This window comes from Platalea leucorodia (genome assembly GCF_965183815.1).
Source record: "Platalea leucorodia genome assembly, chromosome: Z".
Classification (NCBI taxonomy): Eukaryota; Metazoa; Chordata; class Aves; order Pelecaniformes; family Threskiornithidae; genus Platalea; species Platalea leucorodia.
In genome coordinates this window covers 16558074-16584563 of record NC_138858.1, presented here as the reverse complement: position 1 = coordinate 16584563, position 26490 = coordinate 16558074, and the positions used below count along the sequence as shown (strand labels likewise).

The window sequence follows — 26490 nt, the reverse complement described above, 5'->3', positions numbered from 1 at the left end:
ATGGATGGGGCTAATGCTGTATGTTTCAATTAGGCTGCAAACGGCATTAAATTATACCTCAAGAATGTCCCTGGGGTAAAGGTAATTCCCGCCCCCCCCCCGATTTTTGTGTATTTCATACACAGCTATTTTCAATATTATCTAATCATTAACTTAGTATTTTTTTCCTTAATTTTCTTACTGAATATGTCATTGTAATGTTTTACCATTTAAAGGAATGTTTTCTTTATTAAATAGCTTATAATTTTGATAACATTTTTCTTGTAATTTTAACATTTGTGGAAAAGTCTCTCTTACTCTCAGTCTTTTGGGGGGATAATAACATGACTAGCATGATTCGATCAAATCCGTTCTCCAAATCCATTTCAAATGCGAGTGTCATTTTATAAAAGCTCAGATCTGCTTTTACAGGACTGAAAACTGACTTCTGATACATTTTTGTCATACTTCCTCCCCCTCTCAGAAATTTTAAATAGCTTTCAAGTAGTATTTGTGTATACTCCTACGTTGTTAAGAGAAATGCTGTTTCATGTTTCTATATAGGATTAAAATACTGTCTGTTTGTCAGTTACATATTCTGGGTTCAATATTATTACAAATATTCATCATAAATGCAGAGAAAACCAAACTAAATTCAGCCTGTCAGATCATGTGATTTGAGTACTCTGTCTCAAATCCACTTCATTTTAGATTTGAGGTTTCTGGTGGTGGGCAGTGATTATGAACTTTTTCAACAGTTCTGCTTTAGCACTTCAGTTTTTGGTTAGCTGGTAGATGTGCAGGAAAAAACCATATCTAATTCCAGTAGATGGAGCAGCAGGAATATGGATCTGATTCTTGTTCTGTTTCACTAAACAGAGACACTATGATGAAACTGGGGTTTAGAGCCTTTTAATGCTTCTCTGTTATTATACAGCTGAGCTACATTTTTTCAGATAAAACTTTATGTAGTACAAAAAGGAAGTTTAAATATAATAGTCTGTAAAATTAACCCCATAAAATAAATATTACATAGGAGATCTGTTTGAAGAAACCTACATCTCAATAGTGTATTTTTCTCTGTAGGTGCGAGAGTTTGATGGCCGTCACTTTATTCTGGAGAAGTCGATTACAGGAGATTTTGCTCTTGTGAAGGCATGGAAGGCTGATCGTGCAGGAAACATCATTTTCAGGTATGACTTGTTTACCAGTGGGAAAAGATTCTTTAATAGTTTAGATAATGAAAGACAAGGAGAATCCTGTCTCCTGTGTGATGGCAAAATAATGTTTTACTGATTTAACTTTCTTTCATATTGCCTTTCCCTACCGTCACATTATACTGCTATGAAAAACAAAATATAATTGCTTTTTCTAATGACTTTTGAGAATTCAAACATAGCTGTGAAATAAAACATTGGTAGTTAAAAATGAGACATAGCAGACCAAAGTCATTATGATGACTGTGGAGAAATGTAGTGACATTCTGTTCATTTCAGTTTTCATGTTAGTTTGGGTCCTTCTCCTTGCGCAATTGAAGGGTGACCCAAGAAGTGCAGGTTCACGTATGTCAGAAGGGAAGGGAGCTGAGTCAGTCTTCTGGCCAGTCAGTGATGGGAAAACTTGATTCTGTCCACAGAAGAGTGTGTTTAAAGTCGATTTGATCTCAGCGGTGTAGGGAGAGGCATCATATGAACTTAGTGAAAAGTTTGGGCATTGCACTAGCGATAACGTAATTTATTTGACTTCCTACATTTGTGCTCTGGTTTGTCCTGAACTGAAGCAGGGGAGGTTTGCTTATGTTTAACATCTGGTTTTTATTTGTTTGTTTTATGGCTATCAGATGAAAGATAAGTGTTATGGTAATCAGTTGGAGTTTACTACAAGAAGATGCTGGATGATGCAGTCGTCTTTGTATGTATTAAAACAAACAAGGAGTTGAAAAAGCAACTGAAAAATCCATGGATAAAATAACATAAATGAAGTAATGCTTTTTTCTGTGTATATATGTATATATACACATGTATTGACATAATTTTTTATCTATATTACAGATATAATAACAATATTAATTTTAAATACTTGAAAATTAAGAAAGAATTTTTTATTTTACCCAACTCTTGACATCCTGGCTTGCCCACTGGCAAGACAAGATAGTTTCTGATTGAAAACTGAACTTTCTTGTGTGCGTGCACATGAATTTGATGGCTGCTAAACTGCTTTCCTTAGGCTCTGGGACATGGAATACAGGAAATAGTCTTCCCCCTGGGCTTATCTTTGTTTGATCTTGAGCCTCTCCTGTCTGTGCTTTTACTCTGTATCTATCTACTGATGCTTACTTACCTGTGAACAATTCTTTCATTCTCCACTGAAACAGACTGGTTGCGTTCTCCAATTTCCCCCTCTTCTGTTACGTCCTGTGGTGTCTCGTTATGCCTTTCCCTCTCCCTCCTGTTCCTTTCAGAAGTTTTCATATGTCTCCCACATTCACACAATACAGTTGATACCAGATGCTGCTTTCGTCTGTAGTGGAGACCTAAAAATCTTGACTCCTTCTTTCAAGTGTAACTAATCAAAAACAGAAACATCATCATCCAGTGTTTTATTCCATGTAGATTATTGCTAGTTTAAAAGAATTTGCTTATAATAAGCAGTGACACAATCTGGTTTTGGATGAGACATAGATTACCTCATGGCCTACAACAGAGAAACACAGGCTTATCTCATAGCCTGTGGGAGACAACAGAGGAGGAGATTGTAATAGAGTAGAATATAACAGCAATATTTCTGTGATCTACAGGATGAAAAGGAAAATGTATTTTTGACATTGTGCTACATACTGAGTATGTATTCACTGGCAGTGGGACCCTTCCATACTTTTATTATGTGACTTCTGTTTTTGTTTGCTGAGGTATGCCTAGATAGACATAAGCTCTGTGTTTACTCACATCTACCACCACTTTCACAGCAGTGTGGTACTATTCATAATGTGTTTCTCACGACTCTGCTGTCTGTGGAGCTTATAGGAATGGAGTAAGTGTCTGCCAAACTGTTGATCACCCTTAAGCTAAGAGCTTTTTTAAATCTAAAGGATGTACTTCAGGTAGACTTATTTGGATCACAGGCCAGCATGAGGTTTTTTTGTCTATTCTCATACATGAAGCTATACTGTTTTCTTGGGGATACAGAATGGCGCCAGCTCCTTTAGAAAGCAATTTTTTAAACAGGGTTTTCTACAAGATACTTGGTGTCCCCTAGCTCTTTTGTTCCATACAGCATGGTATGGCTGCTTTCCTTCCAGGCATCTTTATGCTGAGTGGACTATTCTGCACTACAGCTTTTGCCTAACAAGACCTGTGCCTGGCCCAGTGGATAATAATCCTTAGGTATAGTGCACTATTACCAAGACAAATAATCCAAGACTCCCTCAAACATAATGAACTAATCCTCACCTTGTTCCTGTGCTAGCTGAAAGGATGCATATATGGGCATTTCGCTTTGTTAGTCTGATGCAGGTACTAGTTCTGTTTAGCAGAACAGAGTGTCTCCAGGTCTTAAGCTCCCCTGGAGCTGTGCTCCTTAGGGACAACAGCAGCGAGTGCCACTGCTTTGGTGGATATTCTGCCTCCTTTGACTTCCCTCCCTCTTCATCTGGTTCCATTCTGCTTTGGAGTTGTTCTAGCCCAGTATACTTCCACTTTACAAGGGGAGGTGTGGTTTGGTGCCAATTAAAGTATGCTCTTGACAAAGGAACAGAGACGTTGAAGGGATAACCTGAGTCAGGGTCCCTGCTGTCACAGTCAGTCATGTCAGGTCATCTCTTCATGCTTCACGTGGTTCTGCAATATGTAAAGTGAACTCGTATCTGAGGTTTCCCTTCATCTCTGCACCATTAGGTACGTAGTGGATGTAGTTTGTTGGTTTAGTCTACTATGAACTAGTTTGCTATCTTTTGTCTTCGGGAGAAAAGCTGTTGTCATGTGTTTGGGTCAGCTTAGGAATTAATTGCTGGAACAATGGACTTTGTAGACATTGCTGAGTCCAGATGTCCAGAAAGCTATCTTAAAATAAAAAGGCCAACTTGGCTAGCTAGTTCCTGGATTTCGTACTGCAAAAACCTGAACATTATTCTGTGTTGGAAAATAAGTATAGTGTTTCTCTTTTTTCTTCTTCTGGATGATGTGTTCTTTAGAAATAAGACCTTTCATCTTGTAGAAGACTGCTGCTTCCGAAACAACTTCACTAACCAAAGAACATTCTAAGCTGCATAAGCTTTTATAAATAGGGTCAGAATCAAGCCCATTAACTTTTCTTAATTTGACGTTGAAGTGTTTTATTTTAACTTTTTCCCCTATGTAAAAATAATTTTATATCAGTTTCTTTTACTGACAGACCAGCCACTATGATCTTGAGAATCTTTGGCTTAGAAAGAGCCAAAGTCTTAGTCTTTGGCTCAGAAAAGTTGTCGCTTGGGGTGAAATACTGAATTCTTTGTTTCCACATCTGCCTTCCCTGATCTGTATCCGTTCACTATTTTAATTCAGCTTTTGTAACTCTGTTTTTCTTCTCATTTTTCTACTCTGCCTAGTTTAGGGTAGTTTTCCCTAAATTACTACTAGCTAGTATTGTATTCATGCATTAAGAGAAGAATATAAATTGAAGTCTTGTTGGGTTTTTTTTCATGGTTTCCTCTTCTTAAATCCTTTTGTGTTTACGCAGCCACAGAGGAGACCCACAGACAAAAGATATTGTCCCTTCTGTAGCCTCTGTTAGAGGCTTCACAGCTGCTGTGTATTGTCAGTAAAACAGGGCTTTCCCCAAGATATGTGTCTTTGGGTATAGCTTTGATTCTCTAAGTCTCTGCACTAGAAACCCTGTTAAAACTGTATGGTAGTCTCAGGGTTTGGCCGTTTCGGTTCCCTACCTCCCCCCGAAGCCACGAGGTGGCAGCAGCATCCCAAAGTTCAGCATGGCTATAGCACTGGGCATGGTCGTCGCACAAAAGGGTGAAGAAAGGAGAAGGCATTGTGAAATAAGGATGGTCAGAAGTAAATGCTTCTATGAAAAGGGGACGGTTCAAAGGAGGTTTTGATTTGTTTTGAACCCTAGTTTCATGCATTTTGATGAAAACTTTTCAAGAATTCTACTTTTTAAAAGAGAAAAATGCTGAGAAGCTATCAGCGGAACCCCACTAAAATATGCATACTTTTTCTTAAATGTCATGCCACACAGTTTTGTTTGCTTTCTGAAAACACAGAGAGAGGCTGACACTGCTCGCTTGTTTTTCCTTGTGCCTGCTAGGATCTCAGTGCGGATCCCAGCACAGTTATACGTCATGTATTACTTTTGTTCCCTAGACGTTCTTTTTCCTTGTTACAGAAATACTGCGTGGGAATACTTAGGATGAATGCCAGAGTCTTGCATTGAGTGCCAAAACTGGCACAGCTTTTTTAATCAAGAGAATTGGATTAAATTTACTACTGTGCAAAGTGCTATCCCAAGTCCTAGTCTGAATTATGAAGGCATATGTGGGACTTCAGAGGTTGTTAGGCTCTGTGCTGGCCCCCCTGTGGAGATTGATCTCATTCTTTGTGCAGTTAAATAGTGGGAAGGTGCATTGTACAAAGCCCAGCTTGCTGCTGCTCTTGGATCTAATAAATGAAGATATCAGTGGCATACCCAATTTCAATTAAACCATGTGCTGATTGAAAGTCAAAAGAGCTGTAATAAATATTTTATAATGTAGCAAAGTATGATTTAATTTCATGTGCATCTTACCAATTCCATAATACTTTTTCTTCCCTCCTATTTTTTTATTAGTCTTCTAGCTATTTGGCAAAAAGATTTGTGATGATTGTATTACAGAGATAGTTGTAGTAGCTTATCTCTGAAAAGTCTTTCCTTGTACTATTACAGCTTTTAATATTTATACATTTTCTTTTCTTTCACAGGAAAACTGCAAGAAACTTCAACCAACCTATGTGCAAAGCTGCCAAGACAACTGTGGTAGAGGTAAGGAATTGAAACATAGTAAGCCCTATACCCCTGTAGGCAACAGACCCCTTTGTTTTGCATGGTATTCTGGGTACAGAATTGGGGCATTTCATACCAGGGACAGTGGTCTAACCTGTCTCCTTGGATTGCCTCCTCCTAACACTACGCTATGTTTTAGTGTTTAGTTCACTATGGTTCCTCAGTTTGTTACTGTTCATCTGATCCCGGCCAGGACTTCGTGTTCACTGTGATCAGCCTTTGAAAGGGAAACGTGGCAACAGCCTTCAAATTTGTTAAATAAAATATGTGGATGAAAGAAGAAGCAGTAGGCTTAGGCTGTGCTTGAGAAGATTCACATAAGACCTTATGCAAAACTTCCTGATAATAAGGATAAGTATGTAACAATATAGATTGGGCAAATCATGGCACTATCACAGTTGCAGTCTCTAAAATTTAATAAGTTACATAAATATCAGTCCAGAATGAGACAGACATTTGGTTATGCCTTGAGAAAGAGGATGGACTAGATGATCTAGAAGTTTCTTCCAATCTTTTTTCGTTTTTCCTTGTTGTCTAAAACGGTAATGTTTAAAAACATGGAGCAGCGTACACTGGAAATATATTGGTGACTGGAGAGTTGCTAAGGCATAGCAATATCTAAAAGATAGACTGCTCTATTAGCTTTTTCATCACTCTCTCTTAAATTTTTTTATATGCCTAATAAAAGCTGAATATGGTTTGACAGTAAGATCAAGACAAACTCTTCTAGACTATTTCTAGTAAATTCTAAATAGAAGAGGCTTGTATTTCTTCAGGGTTTTTGGTTTGGTTTTCTGTTTGGGTGTTGGGTTTTGGTTTGGTTTTTTATTTTTAAATTTTATCTAGAAAATGTATTTGTTATATAAACATCTCTGGATAATGCATTTGGGAACTTGAGTTATTTCTTTGTGTTTTATAGAACTATGGCAAAAAAATACCATAGAATTTGTCACATGACTTACAGTGACAATTCAGCAGCAATACATGAATTTTCACCGTTGGTTTTCAAGAAAGGTTTAAAATATTTTTTCATTTAAAAATTAAATAAAGAATCTTTAATCATTCCCTTTCCTTCTAGTCACTTGCCCTTCATACTTTGTTCAATCTGGCATTTAGAGAATTTAAGTAGATCAAAGCCTTCCACCTACATTCCATCTTTCTGCGTTTCTATGCACGTGTGATAGGGTAGAATTTTCTTGTCAGTGAGCAGCAATTATGTGACATCCTTCTTGCTCTAATTCCACTTAACAGTCTTTAGTAGATCTGCTGTGAACTGTGTCCACCATGAGTCTTGTTGCATTTTCAATACCATTTAGAAACTGACAAGCTTTTTGCAAGGTGGCACATTAATATAACTTTACAGCTCTGTTTTTTATGGACAAATTAATCGGTGAAGAGGCATAACCAGAGATTTAGGACAAATAGATATTTTCAGCCAAATGCAATGCCTCATTGGCTTAACTTTTAAGTGTCTTTCTTCCAAAGTGGAATTCAGAATGTTGGTTTAGATTTAAAGAGTTCAAACCCAGGGAATTGAAAGCATATATCTCAATATGGCATCTAGTACATCCTCACTCCTGAGCGTTGTCAGCCTGCAGCTGTCTAGAGCTAATCACTAGGGAACTGAGGCAACTGGAAAGAGTTCTGCCTGACTCCGTAGTTAATGTTGTTAAAGGCTGAAGGGTGAAGTTCTTAATCCCATTTACAGAGAGAAGAAAAAAGTTTGTGTAGGGTAATAATTTGGATACTCTCTTGGCAGCAGGGATTTCTGAATTCTGGTATCTGTTCCCAGCTCTGTTTCTGCTTTTCACCCACTGACCATTTAACTTAATTTAGGCAGACAGTCCTAGAAGTAGAGACTTGAAGCCATCCCTGCTCCTTTCCATCAAACTAGCTACAGGTCAGACTTGTCTTCAGAGTCATGCAGTGATTAATTGGGATTTGCAGGACTGTAGTTTCTCAAGTCTGGCGCTCCCGTCCTGATTTTGAATATGGAGCTTTCTACCTGTTATGCAGCCAGACATGCTGCCAACATCTGCTTGTCTAGCATGAAGCACCAAGCCGAGGCAGGTAACTAGCAAAAATTAGAGGCATAGCCCTCTGTGTTCCTGATTTTCGAGTTGCTGAAATTTTTCCTTTAAAATGAATGCTATAAATACACAGAAAAAGAGAGTTGTTGGTCCTTGTAGCTACTCTGATGGCTTATTTATTTCCCTTTTCTGATTATTTGTATACATCTAGTTTTATCCAGTCCTGTAGAAGCAATCTCTTTCAGGAACAGAACTTTATTTGTTAAACCTTACGTTAGAAGGATGGGTGCTAGGCCATTCATTTATGTCACTGTTAAGCTCAGTAAGTACTTTCAATCAGAGTATAACATGAATTTTGGAAAGTAGGTTTAATCAGAAAGTTATCCTGCCTTAATACAAACAAAAAAAGAGATGGAAACCCCATCCTTCTGTTTGTGCTTGTTCCAGTGGTTAATCACCATCACTGGTATAAATATGTCTTTTTACTGTAATTAGTTTGGCTTTACGTTCCAGCCACTGCTTTTACTCTCTTCTGCTAGATTAAAAAGCTTTCTGGAGCTGGCATTTCCTTCCCACTGAGTGACTTCTCAGTGCTGTTGATATGATGAACAGATTGAGGCCTTAATGATTCTAACTGTAAAACTCTCCTGTCCTTTTTATATCCATCTCCTTCTCACTTTGTTTTTATTCCAAAACTTTACAAATGTGACCAGCTGGAGTGTCTTCAGCATTGTGACACTGCTGCCACTAATGTCACCTGAAAAGTAGAGTTGCTCTTTGGTCCTGCTGGTTCCTTGTTTGCATGCCTGTACTGTTTGCTGATCATTATGCAGGGGGTCCTACAGTGCTAGTTGCTTACACCTTGTTGATCTGTTTCTGGCATATTTCAGGAAAAGTGTAATCAGTGTTTTCCAACATGCATTCTGTAAGTATGGCAGGATACTTCTTGATGACAGATGTCTAACTTTGTGGTTTTTTATGAAACATGTTATGTTTGAATAGACCCAGTTTACCTGTTGTGTCTGGTACTGCTGCATCCTTCTTAGGATTTATTATCTCACCAGTCTTTCCCGAGATTGATTTTAGTTTCTGATCATTGATAACAATATGGAATGGCACTTGGCATAGTAAGATCCATACCAAGGGAAGTTTAAACTACTGGAAATCCAATCTCGAGGTATCTGTGAACTTGGTGAAAGTGAGAAGTGCATTGGGAATCAATTGCATTTGTTAACCTGTCCTTCTAAGTTAACCTGAGGTGCTGTGAAATATCCTGACATGCATACACAATAAAAGACACTTTTTTCTTTAATGTATTAAAGCTGCTGCTCTATAGTTTAAGTCAGTGTGGCATTTTATACTCTCTTAGCTGAAGTACAGACAGACACTTAATTTTTGTAACAATTCAGAGGTGGGAGAGCTTGGCAGCATTTGTGGATGTAGAGGATAAGAGCAGAGACAAAAAATCTGCACCTCACAAACCCACAAACTGATAGCTATTGCTGGCTTACGAACTCTGCTGTGCTGTAAGGAGCGAGGCTGGCTCTGCATAGGGAGGCTTCTGAAGGAGGAGGAAGTCAGGCCGTACCATTACCAGTTATGTCTGTTGCACACAGCGGAGAGTTATTGATTTTTAAAATTCCCCTGGAACAAATTTCAGATTAAAGTGTCTTACCCTCAGCCTTGTTTATTTTGACTAGGCAAATGGTCAGAAGTAGCTGTTCAGTACCTTTTTTGGGATCAGAAATACATTGATTGTAAACTTCTAATGAAATGCAAGAGGTGTTTACTGACCTGCACAAATATTTTGGGCTGTTACATGCATCTCTTTTGTTTGTCTAAGTGATAGGCAGTAGAACCTGCTAATGTTCATGATAATAAGGATGTATGCTGAGGCACAGGTAACTGTCTGTAAAGATCCAACTGCACTGAGTCCAGTGGAATTTCTACTTTAATTTAAAGATGACCAGTATGAAGGGTCAAAAAGACATTTTCAACTGAATTGCATGATGTTATTTGGAAGGTAACCTTTGCAGAGAAAAACGTTGAATAATGCATTACTGGCAGCATTAGTTAGTTTGGCTTTATCTATATGTGAAAGCAAAATGATGCAGGAGTTTATTTGGTTTTTAGTTCTTCTACAGTGTTGCATTTTAAAAAAGTTCTCTGTTCATCTGCTTCTCAATTCATCGTGCAGAACTTGCAGGAGTTAAGTATGCAGTCAGAGCTGCAGTTCTGTTTGGATCTGAGCCCTCAGGCACGCCCTCAGGCACACCCTCAGCATGAGGCTCTCAGTTGATTTTCCGATCTATAAACACTTTCCTGCTTCTATTGCAAAGATGGGAGAGTCAGAGTTGGGAAATCAGCTGATCTAAAAGGAGCTCAGCGGTCACAAGTTATATACGAGCCACCAGCCCTTGTAAAGGTGCAGAGGAAGGACTTGGCATGTGAAGAAACTTGAGGGCTTGTGTGGTCTTATATATGTGGTAACATTTCCAACGCTCTCTGTTGAATGAAGGACATGTCTGCTGAATTCAGCAGGCGGCACTGCTGTCAGGCCCCTCAACGGACCCGTTGAATTTTGTGATGGGAAATGAAATGTGTAGCAGCTTAAAGTTACAGGGAGGCCTCCTGGATGTGTGCCTAGACTGTTAGGACAGGGGCTGTGATATTAGGATGCTTCCTAAGATGTGCATCTTCCTGTAGAGGCTCCTGTGAGCAGGAGGGACAGCTTTTGGTGATGACACCTTTGTTTTGGAGAGGATCAAGGCAACCCAAAGCCACAGGAAGAAACATGGTGTGACCTTGCCAGGTGTGGGTGTCATGGCAGCATGGGAGAGGTGAAGGGTGATACAGGCTTGGGCTCTTGCTCTCTGCCTGTACATAAACATAAGCCCCAAACGTCCCTAAGCTGTTGTCTGTTTTCTTGCTATTGTTATCCTCTGCTGTGAGACCTACTGAATACTTATCCATGGTGAAGTGGTTTGAGATCTCAGCCACTGCCATGATCTAAGTGTTTGATAGTGGTAATATTCAATATGTTTAGAAATATTTATTGACTGGCTGTTTGAATATCCAGTTTGAATAATTTTCTTGTTCAGGTTGCAGAGGATGGCTAAATATATCTCCCTGTGTAAACAGCATTTCCACCTCAAATAATATCAGGGGAGGAAAAAAGAGAGTGTACTTTCTCATAAAAATGCATTAAATAAAAATCATTAAATCCTGCGTTTTATCTCTGGTTGCCTAGTAACAACACAGCCACGTCAGTGAGCGCCATTATCTCAGGTACAATGAACTGCACTGCACTAAGGGACAGAAGCAGACTGAAATAAGCTATTTGTATCCTGTTATCTGTGCTAAATCATGGCATTGTGTTTTATTGAGGAAACTGGAAACTGAACCTTTTTTTTTTGGTGTCTATTCCTCCAAGTGCTTTAAAAATGGCAAAACTTTCCTCAGAATCGTAGCTCTGTTTTGAGGAATTCTTCAAGGTTTTTGCACAGTGACAGTAAAAAGTCTGTAAGTACTATTTTAAAGTGGAAAAATAATCTAAAAGAATCTTTTTCCTTAACTGATGCCCCAGCCATGGAACTCAAAACTGAACCCTGGTACAGGAAGTACTTGCGGATTTGGGATGGGCACAGACTTTGCATTAGGATGAGTTTCTGGGAAACCACAGATCAGGATTTGAGGCCAAGAAGGATACAGAATTGAGGTCCTTCTGTGCAAATGCTGTAACCACTGAGCTGCTGAGTTGCTATAGCCTTTTCTGATACTGTGTAATTGCTCAGTGATGACTCCATGTGCACTCAGGGGATAATAGCTGAGGGGGTGTCCCAGGGATCTGCAGTAGGGGAATGTTTTGTTTGAGAATCCCCTTTGGCACAGGATGGACGTTGAGCTTCTTAGTCTTGCCACCTTACCAGCAGCTTTTGGCAGAAGTGACAGTAGAATTCTAGTTGCCGTAATATATTAATATAGTATAAGCAAATTATATATTTTATATATATAAATATATATTATTAGTGTAAGTATGGAAGTCTTTGCATCTTAAACATCTAGGTGGTTAGTCAGGGCTTTTGACTGCATGATTGGATTTACGTGCCTAGGTTTTGGCTAAATCCTGAATCATAGATTCTTGTGGATCTGAATTTAGATAACCCAGTTATAAAGTACAGACATTACAATATCCTTTCCCAAAGGAACCTTACGTGAAAGATTTGAGTGAACACTTCTGGGAGAGTAACTATGAAATGCAAGCTCATGATCCTTAGAAAGCATAGAAGGGAAAATGGCAAAATATCAGGAATGCCTCTTAGGAAGACTGATTTCATGAGCTCAAAGACTTGGTAGATGAAGGCTACTGGGAGGTATAGCTAAGAAGAAATGAAGTTAGGGGAAGACTGTGTTAAGAGCTTGAGAATAAACTTTGCCAGCATGGAGAAAGCATTGGAAGAACAGCAGGAGTTTGACCTTGATCACAATCATTGCAATCTCAAACAGAGAAAGGAAAAATGACAGAAAGTGACACCAAGGTCAGATGTCTGAGGCTAAACATTACAAAACCCAAACAAACAAAAAAGCTTAAGCTCATAGGAGTAAACTCAGAAATCTCCAGCCCAGTACAAAATAAAGATGACTTGAAAGCAGCAAGAAATCTTTCTAAGAGTACATACATAGCGGCCTGGGAAACCAAGGACGTTGATACTTCACTGCTCAATGAAGAGAGTGAAAATACCAAGGCAGAGTACAAAGAAGGCTGAAGTGTTTAATGCCTTTTCTGCTTCAGTATTCAGCAATGTTAAAAAGCAGTTTGGTGGCTATTATGGCACCTGTAATAGAAGGTTAAAGAACAAGTCAGAGAAGGATTGGAATTGAAATCCAGATACTAGTACTGATTTGGAAAAGCAGCTCCCAGAAACATTTGCACACCATTGCCACAGTAATTTTAGTTTGCCAAAAAGAAGTCCACCCCAAGACCTGAATGCTTTTTTGTTGTTTTTATTTCCCTTCATTGTATTTGATTCCTTGCTTCTGTGTGTGCATTTATTAAAAGACAGAACAGAAAAACAAAACCATTTTGCAGGTGTTGTGCAGACCATCTTGTGATGATTTGAGAAGCACTGGAATTGACTGGGCTAGAAGGGAGTTCATAAGGTAGTTCTTTTTAGTTAACATGCTTCTGATTTTCAGGGGAATAAACTTTAATAGTTAATTTAGCTATGTGGTTTTGGTTTTTTTTCCCCCTATGGCTGCTTTTCTTTTATATATAAATATATATGAAAATAAATATTTATATTTGTATTCATTATTTTTATATTTTTATATATATATAACACCTCTAATTATGTGGATTCAGATTTGGCACCTCATTGCTGGAGTAGTCAATGTTAAGTGGTTAAAACTCATAGCAGATCAAATTGTTGCTGACTGCTGTTCAGATAGTTTTACCTACACACAACATTGTGCTGGAAGATTTGAATTTCTTTTTCTTTTATCTGTCTCTTATATTTTATCCCTTTCTAAATTGATTCTTTCTTGAATGAGTATTGTGAGCTTTCTCAGCATTCAGTTTCAGAAGTTCATTGCAGATGTGACTGTAATCTTCAATGAAAAAAAAATCCTTTTATCCTTGTCACATATGTTAAGAACAAATATGACATTCAGAAAGAACAAGCTAAAGCAAGTCCATGGTTGATCAGTAGATACTGCAGATTGCCAGGAAGTCAGTGTGCTGGGGAAACTGATGGAAAGCCTCTCTGCTCCTAAAGCTAAATTTAGGTTTTCTTTCACAACAGTTTATAGAAAGCCTGATATACTGTGCGTTTGAAGTATATTTCATTAACAGGACTCATGTCGTGCATCATGAGAATTTGAAAATTAATAGGATTTAAAATACTCTAGATTTAACTTTTCATTGTAGGTACTAATATGTGCAATAAATTAATGATGAATCTTACGCCCTGCTTTGTGTGTAAGATGCATTAATCAATCAGTCAATGATTTATCAGTCTTTGCATTTTAAATCACACATTATTATATCACTGAAAAGATGGTGCAGAGAGAGTTTTAGCCATGATTCAAGGAATTTATATGTATATATACTTTTATTTATGTGTCTCAAAGCAATAATTTTTTTTCTGTGCTATTAACATCTCTGATGGAGATTTCTGGTACACAAAGAGAAAGATTGGACATTCAAACTGAAAATCTTACAAAAAGTTCACAATGGGAGTAATTGCCTACTGATATGAAACATGCATTTTTTCAGGTGGTCAAAATACTGAGATTTGAAAAGCTGCAGCCTTGTAACTATTGCTGCAGTGAGAATTTTGGAGTAATCATTTGAATCGATAGCTCAGATTTTCATCGGCTCTTGCAGCATCCTTCCCTGGAAATGCTGTAGAATAGAATTATTCAGTGAAGAATGTGAGGATGTAAAGAGAAGTAAAGGATTGAGATACCAAGACTGTCTTGACTTCAAATCATGCTGATTTTTCAGGCTGCACAAGATGGTAAAAGAATGGATGAGGACCACTGAGTAGTTTTCTATTTCTGTCTCCCAAACGGTTTCCTGGTGTTTATTTGAAAGTCGCCTAGTCTTCCATTTTTTCCGAAAACTGTGTTAAATTGCTTTATAGAAAACCGCACTCATAAAGTCCAGTGTGTGGAAATGCACTCCCATTGATATTCCTATGAATTAGATACTACGTTCCTTAGTTTGCCACTTGTCATTAAGCTGGAGAAAGCGATAGCTAAACAAATCATAAAACAATTTCACATCTAAAGAAGTGTTTGGGTTTTTTTATTATAGAAAAACAGGCACATTTCTCCTTTTTGTTAACCTTTGGAATAAGACAAATGTTATTATACGAGGTTTTTTGTTCGTTTTGAAAGAAGTGGGGAAAAGCAAAGAGGAGAGCTGGGATATATTCCTGATCAAAACGGGGGAGGTATGTAGCCAATTGGCTGTGTAAGCAATGTGCTAAGGAGCACTTCTGCCCCCCAGGCTCTCGAGGTGCTGGATTTCTCAGTCACTCTGAGCATCAAGAGCTGCAAATGAAGGTACAAACATATCTAGCAATTTGTTTTTTAAGTAAACTAAATTTCTCAATAAAAATAGTTTCAGGTACCAATTTTTTCCCACAGTACCTTCAAAATAGACGCTTCCATTTTTATGCCAAAATTTTTGCCTATTTGAATTCCAGGCTGATGGAAGTTATACTGGTGTCTCATGGTTCTCCCTTGTTCTTTTCAGTGAATTGGGCAAGTTCTAATGCACCTTTGTTGCTGTTGCTTTGCGCTGTTGAGTTTTTTTGTTTTTGTTTTTGTTTTTTTTTGTTTGGTTTGTTTGGGTTTTTTTTTTTTTTTTAGTTGTATATCTTGAAAAGTCTTGTAGCTTTTGTAACACCTCGAGGTGCAGCCAGCTGAGAAACAGGCTTCCTAGCCTGGACAGCAGCACTCTTGATGCTGTGGTATTTGGTCACCTCCTGTAAGGCATTTAGCAGGGGTTACGTGCTTTGTGTTTGCCTTGGCCACCAGCAATTAGAAAAGACTCCTGTCCCCCCATACACCCTGAAGTAGACTATCCCTTGATTTTCCTGAGCTATGTGTGCACTCAGTTTCTCCTGGTGTTTATGCATTGAGAAGAGCTATTTTTACATGGTTTTGGTCTTAAATTTTACAGAAATGTGATGGTAGATGTGCTTCATTCATTCAAAATTAGAACTAATTTGTGATTTTAAGAAACTCCAGATCTGAGGGACTAAATTGAGCCATCATACAAGTAGAAATGAATTGCTGTTTGTGATGGATTCCATCAGATTCCATCAAGGTTGAACATATGCTAACCAAATGTATCCAGTTTAGACATCTGCCAGGAGGCTTATGGGAAAGGGGAGAACGAGACGAGTTATATGTAAGTTGGCCATCCAACCACGTACTTCAAGATGTCATCTAGACTTTCAGACACAAGAACAAAAAAAATTGCTAAATGAATGTAAAGGTTTCTGAGAGTGCTGAATTTTTCTTTGAACAATTGAGAGGAATCAGACAGCAAAGAAACCTATCATTAATGCATTTCTATTTTGAGGGGGCTGGGGAGGGAAGGGTTAAAAAACTAAATAAACAGTTTATATAAAAACTAGTTGAAATAAGTTGCATTAGAGTTCTGTTGGGAATTTTAAGCCAATTGGTATTGGCTTGATGTGCTTCATTGGTTATTCTGCCTGATTAATGAATACGGAGACAGAATAGGAAACTTAGTATGATCAGGAGATGAGATGAACTCTGTTATGACTTTGAATATCAGATGTGCTAAAGGCAATTTTTCACTGTTGCCAGAGGGAAAGAAATCAGAATTTTCTCATTAGGCTGTGATAAGCAAAAACTTTTATTTTTATGGTATGAAGGACTGATTTAGCATGTTTCTATCAGCTTCAGCATCGAGTAATATTTGTGGTTCTGTGAAGCACTTTATTCTTGGTTTTTATTTCCATGCATGTCTAGTGCTTTCCTTTCCAGGCAGCTCTCAGGAAGGATAATGATTAAGTGTAAGAAAAGTTTTACTTTTCTTAATGTTTGTTACTTACAGTCTCTTGATAACCCATATTCCTGTGGTTTCTGATTAATCTGTTGAAAGTGTCTAAGCCGCATGACATACTACCATCAGTTGTTTTCTTTCTTCCAGTCCTTTCCTTGAAAAATACTCTGACTACCTTCTTCCTTAACACTGCGGAAAAGTTTTATCGATGTTGAATATTTTGGGGTTTTGGGATATCAGCTATGATTTTGAAGGTGAAATGGACCACACTGATCCTTCGTTGAGAAAGAAAGTGGTAGCATGTAAAGTAGTTTTCAGAAATCTTTGTAAACTACCACTGTCTATAATGAATGTCTGAAATAATGAGGATAACTAATATATGTGTGCACATAAAGTGCCATTTCGAGATGGTGTGGCTTTTCCTTGCCTTTATTGAAATACCTGCGGGGTTTCTTTTTCTTACCGGCAAGAACCAGCAACATAATTTCTCAGAAAATAGCTGCTTATACATTGTTTTAGCTTGATTACCTTCCTATATGTCTCCTGCTTAGCACGCTCTGGTCTGATCCTTAGTTAGAAATATTCCTTGAATTTGGGGGTGGTTTAGTTGGACTTGCATAGCCTGGAAAATACAAAGAATTCCTTCTTGAATGGTGCAATTAAATCTCTGATTTTTTTTTTTTTTTTTTTTTTTTTACTTCTCTACCTCTTCTTTCAGTACTTAAATTCCTCTTAGTTTATTTTTGAAACTAAAGCTTAAATTTGTCTCCTGACCTTTAAGTTACATTTCTTTGAATGTGTGGGAGATGAGATCTCTTTCAGTCTCTTTTCATTTGTCATTTCTCTGATATGAGTAAGAAAATAAAATCTTTTGTTGAGATTAAAGCTAATTCTTTTTTTAGATTTCAGTCCTTCTTGGTAATATGTGAAGAATTTTAACAAAAAATGGTAGTTACTTATTTTACCTTCTAATCAGTTCAAAGGCTTTCAGTCGAATGTATTTTGAAAATAAGCAATGAAGTACAGGAATAATGTATTTAAAGCAACATACATTTTGTTTGCAAAAATGTTAAATGATATCATTCCAGTAGAGTTAATATTGTTAGCAGCTATTCTGTTCTGGAGTGGAAGGATCTGGGATGTGGTCAGTTCCCTTATTCAGCGAAGGTACCTAGTACAGGTTAAGCAGGTTCTTTGCCATTAGCTAGCCCTTAACAAATGAAGACTATGTTCACAGACTGTGGGGTTTTTGTTTGTTTTCTTCTGGCTCTTCTCCCATTATTTTAATTATTTGATTGAAAAATAATTACATACTATAATCTAAAAAAATATTTTCCAAAATTGCCTTTTCCAGATCTGAGAAGGCAATTTTAAATGTATTCCATGTGGATGGTGATGTTTCATTTTGTGTTAAGAACTTAGGTACTGAGTACAAATTGAGCACTTTATAATTAAAGGTAAGAACATAATTATGTTCCAGTTTTTGTTGTCACAACTATCATCTAGTTGAGTATAGTAAAAATAAGCACTGAGTACTATGAAATCACCTCATTTCATCAAGAAAGCACAAGTCACAAAACGTGATCACAACCAGCATGAGTTCATCGATTGCTTATATCAAAACAATTAGATTTTAAGACGGGTGTAGGAAGGAATCACGCCTTAGGTGTGCCTGCTGCAGGAGGCTGGGTTAGTTGATAATACTGGGACTGGTGGATTGCTGGATCTTAAAGTAGTCTCTCATACTTTTAATTCAGGTAATTTTACAGTAGAAAATAGTGTAAAATCCAAATGAATGAATTTAAGGAAGCAAGAAAACAGCTATCATTTATCACTTTTGCTTTGTGATGCATACAACACTTGTGCAAATCATCAAACAAGCAATTCCATCAATTTAATGAAGTAACTTCAGTAACCAATAATAGTTAGCAGACTTTGCTTTTTTCTTCATTATCTACTTTGTGAACTTCTTGAGGAAAAACCTGCAAGTTTCAGTTCATGCTTACAAAATACATTTTTACAGTACATATTTATAGGCATGGTTGATGGCATTTGTTGTTGAAGTAGCTAATCTTTTATAAAATCACTTCTAGAGTGATTTAAGTGAGTCTGCCTAAGTGAGTTTTTGTTTTGGGTAAAACTGCCCAGTTATGAGAAAAAAAAAAAAAAGGTGAAAATACATTGTTTTGAGAATGTTATTTTCTTAGGATTATTCCTTTGAGAAATGTCAATATCTCCTGCTTTTGAACATGTTCTTGAAACTTAAGAATATCGTGTATCCTAGCTGTGCTAAAATGTGGCTAGCTTAAAAATTTCTGAAGAAGTATAGTTCTATGTATATGGCAGAACTTTTTCAGAGGCTGGTGGTTAAATTTTTCATATTGTTTCATGCATGCACACAGCTTTACATATACATAGCTTTTGTGCATAATCAAGTATGCTTCCTCTTTTCTTTGAGGTTGTTATCCCAGAACTGCTATGTGTGAGTACCTAGAGCAGGTAATTTAGTGCCGTCTGTTTTTTTTCTTTGCTGTCAGCAGTACCACATGGAGGAAGAGGTAAAATGCGTGGAACGGAAAGGGATGGTTGGAGGAGACAGGCAGCAGGTGCAGAGATGTGTGAGAAAAGAGATTAGGACTGAGGCAACTAGAAGTGGAGGTAATTGAGGAGATTTAGAACAGAGAAGACAAAGGTGAAATGAGTATAATAGCAGAGGCTCCTAACTTAGGAGGATGTGTAGCCACATCACAAAAAACCTGGAGACAAACCTAGGAGATTTATGTCAGCTTTGCTTCCCTAACAATCAGCTATGACATACTGGCAGCACACCTCACTGTTCTTCTCGGTGGTATTCACAGAGGATAACAGTCTACTAGGAACAAGGAAAAAATATAAATGTACATAGGATCTTCACTGGTATGGAACGGGCAAATAAAGAATGGCTGTGTGCTATTCCTGTATTGCAAAGAGAAAGAAGCACACCGTGAAATTACAAGACATAATAAGAAATGTTTTTCATACTAGTTAAATTGTAGAAATGCAATGACAGAGTCTTTTGGGTTCCAAGAAAACTATTAGACAAGTTCACAGTGCATCAGAAGCTATGAAGCAAGGTTGTCTATGTCCAACCTCTGACTGAGGATGTGCTTAAACTGCACGTTGCTAGAAGCTGGTACCACACCGTCTTTTAAGCTCCTGCTCTTTGCCAAGAAGAGAGGTTACTGGACTAAATGGACCTTCAGTGTGACCCAGGTCAGTCTCATTAGGCTAAAGGTTCTCTAATAAATCTGAACTTCACAGATTTTTACTGTTCCCCTGTCCCTCGGTATGCTTATGAAGACATTTATTCCAAGTCTGATGTGAGTAAAACATGGTGATTATTGACCAAGATGCGCCTTTATCAGACTACTTGGTAGTTGCTTGCTTTTTAAAGTTGTTATAAAAGTCTCTTCTGGGATGGCTATTGGCTGACCGTCATTTCATTACCATATGATTTTGGCAGGAGTAGAAATTTCATGGTCTGGCTGATCTTAGAGTCAGAAAAGGACAGAACTGAACTCAGAAGATCCTCTGTTTCATCTCCCTGCATACAGGCAGAACTGAGTCAATATTAACTTGCTTTGCTCTTTCCTGTAGCCCAGTAAGTTTGTATAGTGTGGTGTTAATTTCCAGTGACCTGTTTTCAGAGTGTATTCCACTGTTTTACAATATCAAAGCTTTTTGTGAAATTCAGTCTAAACAATTATAAACAAGACTGACTTTTTTTTTTTTCTTGTGTCATTAGCCATGGGGAATGGTTGATCACAGTTTCTGTGATCTTGGGTGAACCAGACACATACAATGCTTCCTGATAGCCCTTATTTTGTTTTTTAAATTTTTTTTAACTTCCCATGATTTTATAAATGTTACAGTGACATCCTGACTTTTCAAGTAGTGAACTGAAGAAGTGCTCTAATGAGTTTGTTTGAGCGTCTAAGGGGCTAAATTTGATTTCATTCTTCTCCTGTTTTGGACACTTGACCCGTTGTAATGTTTTATTCTACTTATGTTCTGCCAGGTATTTCTATTATTTCAGTTTGAAGAACTGAAGTGTACTAGGATAATTAAGATAGTGATAGAGAGATTTAATAAAGCCAGTGTAAAAATAAGCTACTTAAAAATGCATAGGTTTTGTTAAGCTCTCTCTCTCCCCCAGTCTCTTTCTCTCTCTCACCACCCACACACGCATGTTTTTGATTTTTCCCCATAATAAGGAATTATATTGTCATTTCTGGTTATAGCGTAGTTTTATGAAAACTGAGATTTAAAACTAAAACAGCTGAAAACATTTCGCGTATCATAAAGGACCCAATTAGGCTGCAGAAATAGGTTAAAAGGTACATACTCAAAGGAAAGGCCTTTTTATTTTCAAGCGTTTTGGCATGAATAGTTGTGTCATTGTAATTTCCTTGCCAATTTTTGGTCAAGAACCGGAGTTCTTTATCCTTCTTACTGGAAGTTCATAACCTTCAAGGTTCCCTTTCTCTCTCCGGAAGCCTTCAGAAATTCTGAGATAAAACTGTAGATGAGTAGCTGAATTTCCATAAGCAAAAATAAATCAAACTACTTTAAAAAGGGAAAAGTAGATGTAAATTACAGAAGGAAGTGATATTGTGGAACAAATGACCATTGATTCTATGAGTGCTGATACCAAAAGGAATGGCAGAAGGCTCTTGTGAATCATAGTGGAGAACAGCTTTTATGTTCTGGGTATACTTGCAGCTAAACCAGTATTCAGAAATGACTGAATTTATTCATTCTGCTCCCATTGTCAGCAATCAGACAAGATTTGCAAGAACATTTATACCCAGAAAGAAAACCAATAGTGTGAAACTCTTGAAACAATGAAAGGATTTTTGAGTCATGCATCAGAGCCTTCCCAGAAGAGGGAACTCAGCCCATATGGTCTCTTGAAGTTACTGTTCAGCTTCACCTGTGTAGAAAAGATGTAAACATTTTCTATCTTCAGTCATATTGATGAAGTTAAGATTTAAAATGAACATGTGATCAAAGCAATCTAAATGGTACCAGAATATTTTGATTGGCTAATTAAAAAAAGTGCAGGAGGTAGTGTGCCCTGATTAGTTTCCTCTTTATGCTTTGCCAGACTTTGTGTCTCTTGGGTGGGATGCCATATAACTACAAGGACACTGAGGTGCTGGAGCGTGTCCAAAGAAGGGCAACAAATCTGGTGAAGGGTCTAGAGAACAATTCTTATGAAGAGCAGCTGAGGGAGCTGGGGTTGTTTCGCATGGAGAAAAGCAGACTCGGGGAAACCTGAAAGGAGGCTGTAGTGAGGTGGGGGTCAGTCTCTTCTCCCAAGTAACAAGCGATAGGACAAGAGGAAATGGCCTCAAGTTGCCCCAGCGGAGGTTTAGATTGGATATTAGGAAAAACTTCTTCAGTGAAAGAGTAGTCAGGCACTGGAACAGGCTGCCCAGGGAAGTGGTTGAGTCCCCATCCCTGGAGGCATTTAAAAGCCGCGTAGATGTGGTGCTTAGGGACATGGTTCAGTGGTGGACTTGGCAGTGCTCGGTTACTCGGTTGGACTCGATGATCTTAAAGGTCTTTTCCAACCTAAATGATTCTATGACTTTATAATGATTTTTGATGTTTACAGGGATTCTTCTGTACATGACAAAATAAAGCCTGAGGCAAGGTAAGCAGAGAGAAGAACGAACAGCAGGATAGATAAGATGGAGAGTGGAATAGGAAGAAAACTCACACACATCCTTTTAATTATTAATATGAATGCTCTCCTGCACGTCTCATTGAGGTTTAGGCTGTGGATGTGTTACAGAAAAGACTCGTAAAGGAATATGAAACTTGAAAGGGAAGTGAATATGCCCAGCTATGGAACTATTTATTTTTGCATTATCATTCTTATCTAGAAAGATGCTTGTGTTATGTCTTGCAGTGGTCACAGAAAGTTAAGTTGCTAATTCCCATAGCCATGAGATTGCCCCGTTTCACTTCTGTTGGCACAGCTTCATCTGTGGTAGCAGTGCTGGCAATACTGATGGAGGCTGCTGGCAGCCCATCTACAGTGTCTCAGCTGGAGTATCATCTAGTTCCCTGTGAGCAGAGTTCGGAGAGAGACTTGGAGCAATCAGATGACGTGTACTTCCCCTGCGCAAATTCTTTCTTTTTCATATAAAGATAATGATTAATTTCGCTTGCAGAACTGGATGATATGTATTCTTGCAGACATTACATGCAAATTTTTAATCCCTTTTCAAAATTCCATTTTATTGCTATATGGATATGTTAACATACTTAATTTTAATTACATTTGATGCTTATTTCACATAATGGTAGAACATGGAAGTTCCGAAACACCAGTAAGAGTAGTAGGGGGCTACCTGTGAAAACAAAGGTGTTCCAGTCTGCAGGGATCCATAGGCTCATTTGAAATCCCCAGGACAAGATACAGTTGGTCTGTGCTATGTTTATTTAGGATAATATACGGAAATAATAAATAATTGTGTTGATGGTTCTTGTGAGCAAAAGCTATCATGCTGACTGCTGTTTCCAAAGAGACAAAATTACCAATTAACCAATTAAGGGAATGGGGTGACTAATAACAAAATCCAACAATTTATTGTTGGATAAATTATTTATCTTGTCTGTTCTATGGCGGGAGAAGTATAGTGTGTCAGGTTTTCTGACAGCATAATTCTGTTGAAGTTGGTTGAATTGTGCAAGCAAACATTTTGGTTTTATAATCTCAGCTACTACAGCAAATAAATGTAGTTCTTTTATGAGAAAGTTCAAATCAGTAGCAATTAGTATTTCCCCAGGCCTAATTTTCTACCTGATAAATGAAGACAAATTTAATTAGAAAAGGTGAATTTGGGAATTCTGCTGGTAGCAGATGATCTGCTTGCATATGGCTTCATTGAAAAGTCTTGTCTCCTGCTTCTCCTCCTTTTTGAGCATGTTCTGATAGGAGTCAGTGCACTGAGAGTGCAGTGTGCTTCAATTGTGTCCTTCAGGATTTTTTCATTTTACCTTGTGTTTGACTTGATCTCCATATAAATTTTAAAATTCATGTATAAAATAATAAACTTCAAGTGAGATAGGGCATGGATGTGATTGCACCGTTTTTTCATGAGTACAGTAGTCTGAATTTTTAAAATACTGACTTGATCGTCTCTCGTTATCTTGCGGATAAGGACTTTCTGGATGTGTGATTCTGCTCTCCATGAACACTAAGGTTGGTGTCGCTGTGGCTGTTACTGGTCTTCCTTACCGCCGTTGCCTTACAGATTTCACAACTTGTCTCTTCCTGTCTGTTTACCCCGGGGCTTTTTTGGGGGATCATCTGAAACTGATCCTGTGGTCTTTAGTTTGTTAATTTTTCCTCTCCCTCTGCTGCTTTTAGGGTGGATTTGTTCGTTTGTTTATTGTCACACTGCAAGGCACAGTAGGGAGGTAATTGTCTATCAGATGTACTATAGATTTTATTATTGATCATTGTGCAGTAACAGTAGGATGTCAAGCTGAATTTTAAGCTCTTTAATGTTGCTTCACTGGTGTTGGCTGCTAAGTGATGTAACCCTACTGATATGTCATACCCTGGGTCTTGTTTTGGGGTTCTTAGATTTTGGCCATTCCTGAAGGTTTAACTAGTTCCTGGTGATAAAGCAGTTTGGAAACTTATTTAATTTCTTTTTGAGTAGATTGTTTCAGATGTTATCTTTGACCTGTTGCTTTAACAACATACATTTTCTCTGTTGTCAGATGCAGGTACAGCCCTAACAGTAGTGTCTGTTTTGTGGCAGTGAGATGTGCTCTCTGCACCTGAGACTTGTCAGGGAAAGCACCAGACATGGCTGAGGGCCTGTGCTGCAGGCATCTGGCCATAGCAGGGTCTCCAGCTAGACCACCCTGAACTCAGGTGTAGAAGGAAGGAAAACCCTGTTGTCTGTGGTGCTCCAAATAGGTGACATTTCAAATGTACTATGTGTGGATCGGTGCCATTTTTTGCTGAATCTCTGTTTCACTAATTGTAGAGACTTACAGGTATTCATGTCTTTCTTGCAATCAATGAATTACAGTTAAAATGTTTTTAATTTTATTTTTTAGTACACTATGGAGAAACTTCAAGCCACCTTCTGTGTTTATATCCTTAAAATTCATACTTCTACTTTGTACTCTGACATTTTGTTACCTGTATATTGTTGCTTTCTGTTTGGATGGAAAAGATTTGTTGGTACAAACAATTCTGATGTAACTGTACATGGTATATTTCTTTAAGGTGGTCATACAAACTGGGCTGTTAAAACATAAACTACTTCCAATTTGTATGTAGAAATATCCTTTGAAAGAGGAAAGATAAGCATCTAAACCAGCCTGTTTTAAAGGGTATATCTATTTTGTCCCATTCCTTAGTTTTCTTGATTTGATCCACTGTATATTTAATATTTGAAACTTCATTGCTAATAAAATCTGTCATTGAATACTTTTTTCTAAATATTTTTGCTTTCCGTTTTCTCTCTGTAGGTGGAAGAAATCGTTGATATCGGAGCATTTGCCCCGGAAGACATTCATGTTCCCAAAATCTATGTTGATCGTCTGATACAAGGAGAGAAGTTTGAGAAGAGAATTGAAGTAAGTAGTTGAGCTTCTTGGTCACAACATTTTTCAGCTTGGGGTGTATTTTAGAATTTACAGGGTTTTTTCTCTATCCACCAAGTCTTAGCACAGAGAAAATAGTGTGAGAAAGACCTGTCAAGTTTTGCTGAGTACTGGAGCTTACGTATGTACTTAGGTAGTTAGTAGGTGGCCTGAGAATTGAGCCTTGTTTCTTACACCTCAGCCTCTCTGGTTCAGTCCCTGAATAATGTAGAGCAACTGCCTGTAGTCCTGGATGACTTTAACACAGTTGAAAGTTTGATAGAAAATGCTACTTCATTCTCCTTCCTTCTCTCAGTTCACCTTCTGTAGACACAACAAGGAGAACACCTAGACTAACAGCTGACTTTGATGATTAGATACTTTATTTTCTACTGGAGTGCTTTTGACGTGGGCACATAGGACCAGTCTCACTCAGCTCCTCGTGCTGTGTACTGAAGTACGTTACATTGCAAAGGTTCTGGAACCTTTCTTTCCTTTTATTTAGTCAGGAACTTTTTTAGTCAGTGGCATTTCTGGTCTGAATGAAAGATATCAGTAGCTATTAAAAATTGCAGCAATAATATTCCATCACTGAAAACATCCAAGAAAATTATGATTATGTAACTGTTCTTCTTTGTTTCTGTGGCTTTGCCTCACTCAGGCTATGTCCCTATATTAATTTTGGTGATATGACAGCACTTTTAAAGTGCAGTTGAAAATTCTGTATTTCTCCTGTGTCTCTACTCTGGAGGTGGGAATTATTCAAAATGTCATCAGAAGAGCTGATGGAGCGGGAGATATACGACACAAGGAAAAAAACTTCTTGAAAAAAAAAAGTGCAGAAAGAAATTGTAATAATTAAACTTTTATTAAAATCAAGTCACAAAGTCCTAAAAAGTCATACAAGGCATTTTCTCTGAGTAAACTCCTTTATGAATGTTAAGGTTAAAAAGCTTTTTTTTTTCCTTCCATCTGTTCATTCTGCAAAAGCATATTGCATGTTGTTGAGTATTTGACTGGAAACAGATGTGTCAAACCTCTTCTTTTTTTTTTTTTTTCTCTGGGCATGTTGTGTTAGACTGCAATTAATGACCTGTTTTCTTCTGAGTGGATGCAATATCTCACAGAAAAGCTTTTACCTTTCATGAGAGAAATCCATTTTGCATTTATTAAACTGCTGTTCTTGTTGCAGTTTGGCAGCAGATGAAGAGGTGACTGTCCAGGGAAGACCTTTATACAAACACCTGA

The 26490-nt window shown here is 37.7% G+C and overlaps 1 protein-coding gene across 3 annotated transcripts in view; it reads left to right on the top strand.

Moving 5' to 3' along the window:
* Positions 1-26490, top strand: part of OXCT1 (3-oxoacid CoA-transferase 1) — an 85052-nt gene that overhangs the window by 20163 nt on the left and 38399 nt on the right. For all 3 annotated transcript variants that reach the window (XM_082336850.1, XM_082336851.1, XM_082336852.1), the window contains exons 6-8: positions 1066-1172; positions 5928-5988; positions 25129-25236. In XM_082336850.1, coding sequence (XP_082192976.1) covers positions 1066-1172; positions 5928-5988; positions 25129-25236 — 276 coding nt within the window. The remainder of the gene's footprint in view (positions 1-1065; positions 1173-5927; positions 5989-25128; positions 25237-26490) is intronic.